The 10,900-nt window shown below is 35.1% G+C and overlaps 1 protein-coding gene and 1 long non-coding RNA gene across 9 annotated transcripts in view; both read left to right on the plus strand.

Moving 5' to 3' along the window:
- The window catches only part of Adgb (androglobin), a 160,161-nt gene extending 151,720 nt beyond the window's left edge, over positions 1-8,441 (plus strand). For 3 of the 8 annotated variants that reach the window (XM_048799529.1, XM_048799539.1, XM_048799547.1), the window contains 3 exons: positions 4,382-4,475; positions 5,108-5,345; positions 7,852-8,441. In XM_048799529.1, the coding sequence (XP_048655486.1) occupies positions 4,382-4,475; positions 5,108-5,345; positions 7,852-8,034 (515 nt within the window). In that variant the 3' untranslated portion in view covers positions 8,035-8,441. The remainder of the gene's footprint in view (positions 1-4,381; positions 4,476-5,107; positions 5,346-7,851) is intronic. The other 5 variants (XM_048799543.1, XM_048799545.1, XM_048799534.1 and 2 more) reach the window with 5 other exon arrangements.
- LOC125615472 lies at positions 56-2,475 on the plus strand. Its single transcript, XR_007346116.1, has 2 exons — positions 56-2,001; positions 2,218-2,475. It is a non-coding gene; the product is annotated as an uncharacterized LOC125615472 (long non-coding RNA).
- Positions 8,442-10,900: the final 2,459 nt, after the last annotated feature.

Below are 10,900 nucleotides of genomic sequence, written 5' to 3' on the forward strand. Positions count from 1 at the left end.
CAAAAAAAAAAAAAAAAAATATATATATATATATATATATAATCACCGTGTGATTCAGCAATCCTATTAATGTACATATAGTCAAAGGAAATACAATTGGAATGTCAGAGAGACATATGCACTCCATGTTTATTACAACACTCTTTATAATATCCAAGAAATGGAAATAATTTAAATGTCTAACAACTGATGGATGGATAAAGGAAATCTGGTACAGAATGCTGTTCAGCCATAAAAATGAACGAACTATTAACATTTGCAACAACATGGATAGAATTCAAAATTATGTAAAGTGAAATAAGCTGGTAATAGAAAAACAAATATTGCATGATCTCACTCATATAAGGAATATTAAAAAGCTGATCTCATGGAAGTTGAAAGTAGAATGGTACTTAACAGAGGCAAAGGAGTATGGGGGTAGGAAGAATGAGTACCAAGTTATAGATAGGCATTTTGATTTGTTTAGCACAGTAGGGTGAGCAGAGATAACAATAATGAACTGTAATATCCAAAAAAGAAGAACCTATATTGAAAGCTTTGTCATAAGAATTATAAATATTTGAGGAAATAGACATGTTTTACCCTATTTAAACATTGTACAATATATACATATATAAAAATATCACATGTACCCCATTAACATGTCCTAGCCACTCCAATAAAAAAGGAAATAAAAAATAGGCTGTCCAAAAGAAATAAAAGTCTCTTTATTCACAAATGATATGATTTTGTAGAAAATCTGTAAGAGTTGACAAAAACCTACAACAGCTACAACAAACCTCAGGGAATTAATAAGTGGTTATAGCAAGATTTCAATATGCTTTGCTAATACATAAATATCAGTAACTCACCTACATATCAGCAATGAATAGGTAAATCTTGAAATTAAAAACACAATACCATTTACATTAGTACCCTCAACAATAATAATCTAACAGGGTATATACAAATATACATGTGAATAAAACTGCAGAACTCTGATGAAAGAAATCAAAGAACAGAATAAATGGAGTGATATTCTGTGTTTATGGATAAAATGACTCAATATTATCAAGATGTCAATTCTGATTGAATTGAATTATAAATTCAATTTAATCCCAATCAAAATCCCAGCAAGTTATTTTGTGGATATCAACAAATTGATTCTGATATTTACTTGGATAGGCAAAAGATTCAAAAAGGCAATTGCTACATCGAAGAAGAAGAAAGTTGGAGAATTGACACTTCTCAACTTCAAGTTTTACTATGAAGATACAATAATGGAGACAGTGTGATACTGGCAACAGAGCAGAGAAATAGATGCATGTAACAGAATAGAGAGACCCAAGTGAATGTAACTGCTGTGGTGTGAATGCCCTCTCTAAAACTCTTGTTGAAATTTGATTACCATTTTCACAGTGTTAAAAGGTGGGCCTTTGATAGGTAACAATTAGGCCACGAGAGTGCCATCCTCATCAATGGATTAATGTCATTATTATTGTGGAAATGGGTCAGTTATTATGTGAGCAGCGGATTCTTGGTGAAAAAGTATGAATTTGACCCAATCTCCTCTCTCTGTCTCACAGGTACTTCCTTGCCCTTCCACTATGTTATGATGCAGCACAAAGATCCTAGCCAGATGCTGGAGCCATGCTCTTGGGCTTCCCAGACTCTAGAACTGTGAGCCAAATGAACTAAATTTTTTTAAATTACACAGTCATTTGGATTCTGTTATAGCAGCAGAAAATGAATTAAGATGATAGTCAGCTGATCTTTGACAATAGAACAAAGGCAATGATGACAAGAGAGTTTTTTCAATAAATGGTGCTGGAACAACTCCATATCCATTTGCAAAAGAATGAGTCTAGAAAAAGATTTTATAATCCTTCACAGAAATTAACACAACATGGATCACAGATCTAAATGTAAAACGTAAAACTCCTAGGAGATAACACAGAAGAAAATCTAAATGGTCTGGTGTTTGGTGATAACAGAGGCACAATTTATGAAAAAATTGATAAGGTGAACTTCTTTTTTTTTTTTAATTTTTTATTGTGGGTTGTTCAAAACATTACAAATTTCTTGACATATCATATTCCACACTTTGATTCAAGTGGGTTATGAACTCCCACCTTCACCCCATACACAGATTGCAGAATCACATCAGTTACACATCCATTGATTTACATATTGCCATACTAGTGTCTGTTGTGCTCCGCTGCCTTTCCCATCCTCAAGGTGAACTTCTTAAAATTAAAAACTTCAGCTCTACAAGAAACTCGATGGAGAGAATTCAAAAATAAGTCACAGACTTAGAGAAAATATTTGCAAAAGATATATCTGATGAAAGACTACTTAATAAAATATACATAGAATCCTTAAAAATCAACAATAACAAAACAAAGAACAGGACTTCAACATGAGCTAAAGACCTTAACAGATGAGACACCTCACTAAAGAAGATGGCAAAAAAAAAAAAAAAAAAGATGAAAAGATGCTCTACTTAGGTCATTATGTAAATGAAGGAAGTACTTCCACATACCTATTAGAATGACCAAAATCTAGAACACTAATAATGCCAAGTACTAGTGAGGATTTGGAGCAATAGGAACTCTCATTTATTGCTGGTAGGATAAAAAAAAATGTCAAAACCACTTTGGAAGACAGTTTTGTGGTGGTTTCTTACAAAACTAAACATTCTTACCATACCATACAGCAATTGCATTCCTTGGTATCCACCCAAAGAAGCTGAAAACGTATTCACACACAAAAAAAAACAAAAAAACTACATATGGTTGTTTACTGCGCAGTTTTATTCATAAGATCCACAATTTGGAAACAACCAAGATGACCTCCATAGGGAGACTGATGAACTGTGGTTCATCTAGGAAATGGAGTCTTATTCAGCCACAAAAAGAAACGGTCTGTCAAACTGGAAAAGAGATGGAGGAAACTTAGTGATGTATTACTTAGTGAAAGAAGCCAATCTAAAAAGACTATAAACACTGTTGCAACTACATGGTCTTCTGCAAAACGCAAAACAATAAAAGGAGGAAAAATAAAAGCAGTGGGTGCCAGGGTTAGGGGTGTAGTGAAAGAACAGGTGGAGCATGGAGGATTTTGCAGGAAGAGAAACTACTTTGTATAAAACTGTGATGGTGAATACATGTCACAATACAATTATCCAAATCTATACAATATACAAAACCAGAAATGAATCCTAATGCAAACTATGAACTTTGGGAGATACTGTTCAATAAAAGCTACCAATATAGAGACAAAGGAAAATTCATGGTTGCCTGGAGCTAATGATGAAAGTTGAGGCTGAATGCAAAAGGGCACAAGAGGTCTCATTAAAATCATGGAAATGTTTTAAAACTGCCTTTTGGTCATACAACTAGGTACTCAAAATGGATTGAATTATCTCCTTAAAATGGGTTAATGTTATTGTATGCAAATTTTGTTTTATAAAAACAAAAGTTTTTTTTAAAAAGATTTAATGGTCCGGAGAGACCAGAAGAGTAGTACCTACAGAATCTAAAGCCTTAAATCCATGGGTCTACTGTAGTAAAATTTTAGCTGCTGTTAATTTTTCAGTATTTATCTTTTATGTATTACTTATGGTAAGTTTCTAGAAGGCTGGATAATGTCTTAAACATTTATATCTCAACTCCCATAGTGCTTGGTATAGTTTTCACACATTGCTTAAGCTCTTTAAAGTTTGGGTCATTCTGTAACTTAAAGTAAGGCTTATGGTCTCTTCTTTCATTTAAATGCAATTAGAAAACATGTGTTACTCTTCTAATGGAGTACATTAATCTTCTTATCTCCTTTATTTCAATACTGGGGATAAATATAAAATATCATTATGCATATTTTTGATAAAACCTTAATAAATGTCAAGTCAAATTGGTGTCTATTTTTTTAACAGAAAATATTATTTTCAATTAAATTGAGAGATAGCAACAATTTAGTTCTTTATGAGTTATTGAAAACCCACGTCTTGTCAGGTGCGGTGGCACATGCCTGTAAACTCAGCAGCTTGGGAGGCTTAGGCAAGAGGACCACAAGGTAGAGGCTATCCTTAGCAACTTAGCAAGGCTCCAAGTGAGTTAGTGAGATCCTGCCTTAAAAACAAAAAATAAAAATAACCAATATGATTAAACAACATGTACACTCGGAAAAATGAGAAATTATATCCCATCTATGTATGATATATCAAAGTGCATAAATGCATTCTACTGTCATGTATAACTAATTAAAACAAATCTAAAAATTAAAAAGGTCAAAAAATAAAAAAGGGCTAGGAATGTGGCTCAGTGGTTAAGAACCCCTGGGTTTAATTCCTCCTTCAAAAAACTCCCACAAGACAAAAAAACAAACCTAGGTCTTCTTTTTTAAGCAGGGCAACAGTCAAGATCCCAAACAATTTTGGAAATATCTCCAGAACTCATTCAAAAAGCACTAGAATATGTGGACTTAAGTCAATATGTACGGTAAGTTTTAATAAACATTATTAATGCAGACAACTTTGTTATAGAATTTTGGATACATTGCCAATGGGCAGTTGTTAAGCAACTGAAATTTTGAAATTAAATGTTATTAGTAATTTTAAAAAATTTTTAGAACTATGTGGTTTTTCATATCAACTTTGGCAATCATTTTACGAATTCAATCACTAATGCATTTAAATGCTTTTTTGTAAAAACTTTAATTTGAGGCCAGATTAAGTCAAATTGAGCTACAGAAAATTCCCATCATACCTGCCACTATTATTCAATTACAGATTCAGTTTTCTTAAGAACCAGATAATCAGATTAATGGAGAGACAGTAACTCATGCATATTTGTAAATTTGGAAATATTAAAATTATTTAACTACATAAGCTCAAAAGAGGGAAAATCTACAAAATATTCATGTAGTTTTAAACAGTTCCATAATCACACATCAAATGATATATCCAAATTTACTGACATTTTCCAAAATATTTTCCTGAAATATCAGTGCCTCAGTAAATGGAGCATTTAAAAATTAATAGTTTATTTTTTTCTATCCCTAATGTTTGATTTGATTCAGACCACCACATTCTTGACACAATTTTAACTTATTTTGGAGTTTTAAAGTAAAGTGTCTTCTACAGTGCCCGAAAGACATGGATTTGTTTTGTTGATTTTACATCAAGGAAAACCAATGATGAGGCTATGCTGCAAACAGAGGAGCTGAATCAGCTGCAAACAATGCAAAAGGCAGAAGAAATTCATCAGTTTCGGCAATACAGGAACAGAATGCTTAGTATTAGAGACGTAGATCAGGAAGAGAGGACTAAGTTAAAGGATGAAGTCCTGGACATGTATGGAGAAATGCGGGTGAGTTTCATGCGGAGCCGAATTAAGTATGTTAAAAGCAGAAGGGCGAAGTGAGCAGAGAGGTGGGGGAAACAGATAAGAGGGAAGTGGTCCTATGGTTATGTGGAGTGCTAGGGGTCATACGCCTGTGCACACATGGATCCCAGCTGACCCTCCTTTTGTAATATTCAAAAGCAATCAGAATCACATAATAACTGGGCTGGGGATGTAACTCAGTTTGTTGAATGCTTGCCTTGCATGCACAAAGCCCTGGGTTCAATCCCCAGCAACACACACACACACACACACACACACACAAAGAATCATACAATAACTGAATAGAAGGAAGTCTGACCCCTTCTCACTGTGTCTGTCCCCACCACCCTAGTCCAAACCATCATTGCTATCCATTCAGAGTCTGCTAGGGTCCCCTATCTGGTGTCCCTTCTTCATCTTTGCCATCTCTAGGATGTGTTTTATGATCAGCAGTTGCTGATCCATTGTATATCATAATCAATTGATTATCTGATAATCTGTTTCCTATGGTAACAAAACCCTCAACATGTCAGTGGTTTAACACAGGATTTGGTAAACACATTCCCTGTAAAGACCCAGACAGTAAACATTTTTTTAATAAATCAAAGGTAATACTTAAATGAATGGGATCACCTATAAATAAAAGCAACTTTACTTAGAAAAACAAATTTTATTCTGTTTGTTCCCCAGGTTTTAGTTTACCAACCCTGGCATAAAACAATAAAAGTGCACATCAGGTGTTACTATTGCTCCACAGAAATGACACGTTATTTCCATTCACATTTTATTAATTAAAGGAAGTCCCATTGTGGTACACAGCTTCAAAGAAGGAACCAATCCTAATGGTAGCTGGATTTTGAAATTCTAGCATCAAGAACTGTGAGACACTAAGTTTCTGTTGTTCAAGCTATTCACCTTTGTTATAGAAGCTCTAGAAAATCAGTACAGAGGTCAATACTACCAAGTACCTGGAAGAAAACTGGATGGTTTTGGCAAAGTATTTTTAAAATGGAGGTAGGCAAAACACAGACTTATGACCCCTAGAGCTCCACATAGCCATAGCCCAGGTCCCTCTTATCTTTCTGCTCTTACCATACTGAATTCGGCTTTCCACGCACAAGTCCCTCTGGGCCTTTGAACTTAACTACTTCTCCCTAGAAGGACTTTTCCCCAGAGAGCCAAATGGTTTATGTCTTCATTTTATGATCTGTCTTATCTATTACCACTTCATTAAAGGGACCTCACTAGGTACCCTTTCAAAATTAGCATTCTCAAAATTTGCATATTAACTGGGACAACTTTGAATTCAGACCCCATTCATTAAAGTGTAAGGTGCAAAATAAACACCCTAGTTTTGAGTGGAGCCATTTTAAGAGAAACATGATAGTAACATATTTCTTATCAAACAGGAGAAAACATGCCAATTATCAAGAGAATACTGACACAAATTAAATTTACTTTACACAAAACCTTAGTATGTCTCCCCACCCCCATTCTTGCTCTCTCTGTATATCATATGTCAAGGCTATCATCTTGTCTTTGGGCATTTGGCTTAGGGAATCCAATTTTATGATGGATGGTAGAGGCAGTACTTTCATCAGGCGCTTTGGGAAGTCTGTTCTGACAAGCAATTGGTCCCTATATCTTGACAAAATTGTACCCGTTGCAGAAACATGGAAAATTTCTTGAACAATTCAGAATGAAGAAAAGAGCAAGAATCTCTAGAAGGTTCTCATGAGGCTAGTATCAGTTCATCAGTCCTTATTCTTTTATTATATCAGTTTTGGAATTGTAACTAAGAGCATGACCACTTCCTCACTAAGAGATCAAGGAGAAATCAGCAAAGGTGACTGAAAAGCAGCTAGTAAGACAGAAGAAAGGTGAAGTGTGATGTCCTGAAAGCCAAGGGCAATCAGTTCATCCGGGAGGACAGCGTGTGGTTAAATATGAACAAAAGCAATAAAACATTCCTGCATTTAGCCGCCTGTTGGTGATCAGTGTCCTTGAGAAATGCAGTTTTGTAGAATGATGTGAGTAAAAGCCAACAAAGAAAATAAACTGTGGTATTTTTTGGAAGTTCTTCAAGTACTGTTCAGATACATGTTGTGAGAGCTAGAATACATGGGGGAATTAGCCATCTACTGAGCACAGTCACTCTATGAGCAACACTGGGCTGTTTTATATAGATATTACCTCAACTCATTTAAAGCAAATGGTTTCTTTACTAAAAATCCCTACATACTTTCTTTCTTTACCTTTCTCTTTATTTTTCTCCTACCAAAGCTTTTATTTATTATTTTGTTAAAATCTTATATTGCTGTCTCATGTTTGTTTATTGATAAACCTTGAAACCATGATTTTCATCTTCAATAATTTTCCTCAACCTTCTGTTGGCATAAGGAAGGATAAAGGTATTATACTCCTCTCCCCCACTTTGGCAATAAACCTTTATAAGTGGGACTGATTTGTTTGAGGCCTTATTTTGGAACAGGACTCCTTAGATGAAGCCAGACAGAAGATCTTCACCATCCGGGAGGAGTACAGAAACAAGTTGCTGGAAGCTGAGCACCTAAGATTGGAAGCTTTGGCTGCTCAGGAGGCAGCAATGCGGGCGGAGTCAGAAAAGAAGACCACAGCTCCTGACACAAAGGGGAAGAAAGGAAAGAAGAAGTAACCAGGAGGTGCCCAGAACCACCCTTTTTCTGTAGAAAAGAAATATATCTAGTGATCTAGGACTTTGCCTGTTGATAAAGTATCAGGGTAATTGAAAATAGAAATTTCCCTATCTTACAAATTGTTCCTAATGTTAATGCATTGGTATTAAAGTTAGTATTTGAATTGTTAGAGCTTAAAATGTTCTGATTCAGTAAATTGCTAACAAATCTGTAGATTGTAATAATATTCTATATATCTCATTCTGAATTGCCTACATTTCAAATTAGTAGTAAAACAAGATCAATCATAAATGAGTCAAGAGGACTATCTTTGAAAAATTCAACAATGAGAAAAAGAGCTATTGTCCTTAGAAGAAATTTTGTCTCCAATGTTAAGGATTTTAAAATATTAATAAATGTGTAATCAGAATTGTGCCTGTTTTCTTTTTGTTGTTGTTCATTTGTTTGTTAGGTTTTTTTTTAGTCAAATTTCAATAAATCTCCTTCATTGTGCAAAAACTAAAGTGGTTCAGTCCACCCAGAATGTTGGTTAGGACTAGAAGCCTAACAAAAGTATGGTGACCCTGCACAAAGAATGTGGTTGCAAACAATCTTTCACCTGTCAGAATCATACTTGTGTAAGGCAGAGAATAAAGCCTAATATACCAGCTTAAGAAAAATACAATTAGTGATTTAACTGAGGAACACAGTAGGGAATTGACTTTCTCAGGAAGCATCTTTCTAACTCACGACAGTCTCAGATGAAAACTACTGTAGTATTTTTTTAAAATATTTATGTTTTAGTTATAGGTGGACATAATATCTTCATTTTATTTTTATGTGGTGCTGAAGATTGAACCTAGTGCCTCATGCATGCTAGGTGAGCACTCCACCTCTTGAGCCACAACCCCAGCCCCACCACAGTACTTTTTAATTAGTTCTTTTTAGTTATATATGACAATAGAATTCATATTGACACAATTATGAAAGCATGGAATATAATTTGTTCTAATTCAGTCCCCAGTGCCGCAGTCTGGCTGGGCACAAATCACGAGCCACTGAAGCAGGAACAAACTTTATTTTTGAACTGCAGGAAAACACTTCACACAGCTTCCGGGGAATCCTCCCGAACGCCAGGCGGCTCCTCCAGGAAACCCCCAGCCGGAAATATCTCTCCCGGAAATCCCTCCTCCTGCACTTCCCCAACCAATGGGAACTCTCGGGGAATCCCCGGAAATCCCCAGGAGAACTCCAAAATAGTGCGAGAACTCAAAAGTTGCGGCAGAGGCGGATAGTAATGCCTCGCCTGTCAATCAATACTGTTGGCAAAATGCCAGGGACCATACAGACTGGGCAGTGGCTCTCAGCACCCCAGTACTTTCCCTTTCCCTCTCCTCCTCCCTCCCCATCCCCTTCCCTCTACTCTACTGATCTTTCTCTATTTACATATATATATATATATATATATATATATATATATATATATATATTTACATATATAAATATACATATAATTTTTAATATCTGTCTTGTGGATGTATGTGATAGTGAGATTCACTGTGGTATTTTCTTTTATGTACATAGGAAAGTCCAATAATATTCATTTCACTGTCTTTCCCTATCCCATTTTCCTCCTTTTTCTTCATTCCCCTTTGTCTACTGCAGTGATTTTTCTTCTATTCTTTTTTTTTTATCCCTCCACCTCCTTATTTTAAAATTAACTTTCACATATCAGAGAAGACATTTGACCTTTGGTTTTTGCAACTGGCTTATTTTACTTAGTATGATATTCTCCAGTTCCATCCATTTATTTGCAAATGTAATAAAGTCTTCTTCTTTATGGCTGAGCAATACACCATTGTGTATATATATCACATTTTTAATCCATTCATCTATTGAAAGACATGTAGTTTGGCTCCATAGTTTGGCTACTGTGAACAGTGCTGCTATAAACATTAATATGACTGCGTCACTGTAGTATACTGATTTTAACTCCTTTGGATATATTCCAAGGAGTCAGAAAACTGGGTCAAATGATGGTTGCATTTCTCATGTTTTGAGGAATCTCCATACTACTTTTCAGAGTGGTTTTTCCAATTTGCAGTCTCACCAACAATGTATGAGTGAATCCTTTTTTTCACATCCTTGTAACATTTATTGTTACTTGTATTCTTAATAATTGTCATTCTGACTGGAGTGAGATGGAATCTCAGTGTAGTTTTAATTTGCCTTTCTCTAATTGTTAGAGGTATTGGACATTTTTTCATATTTTGTTGACTTTTTCTTTTTCTTTTTTCTTTTGTTTTGAGAAGTGTCTGTTTAGTTCCTTTGCCATTTAGTTATTGGGTTGTTTGCTTTTGGTGTTATTTTTGGCACCTTTGGATATATAAAGATACCCAAAATAACATCTTTTCATGTACTTAGGACATAAAAAGATTTTTCTCCCATTCTGTGGGCTCTCTTTTCATGCTCTTAATTGTTTTCTTTGCTGTGAAGAAGCTTTTTAATTTGATGCCATCCCACTTATTGATTCTCAATTTTACTTTTTGAGCTTTAGGAATCTTATTAAGGAAGTCAGTTCCTGGGTCAGCTTGTTGGAATGTTGGGCCTACTGTGGCAGTTGCAGGGTTTCTGATCTAATTCCTAGGTTTTTGAACCACTTTGCATGAGTTTGTGCAGGGTGAGAGAAAGGGGTTAAATTTCATTCTACTAGATATGGATTTCTGATTTAACCAGCAAAATTTGTTTAAAGAGCTACCTTTTTTTCAATGTGTTTTTGGTACTTTTGTCTAGTTAATATACCTATATTTATGTGGGTTTGTCTCTGTGTCTTCTCTATTCTAGTCCCTCAGTCTTCATGCCAGTTTTGGTGCCAATACCATGCTG

Source organism: Marmota marmota, unplaced genomic scaffold (assembly GCF_001458135.2).
Source record: "Marmota marmota marmota unplaced genomic scaffold, marMar, whole genome shotgun sequence".
Lineage (NCBI taxonomy): Eukaryota > Metazoa > Chordata > Mammalia > Rodentia > Sciuridae > Marmota > Marmota marmota.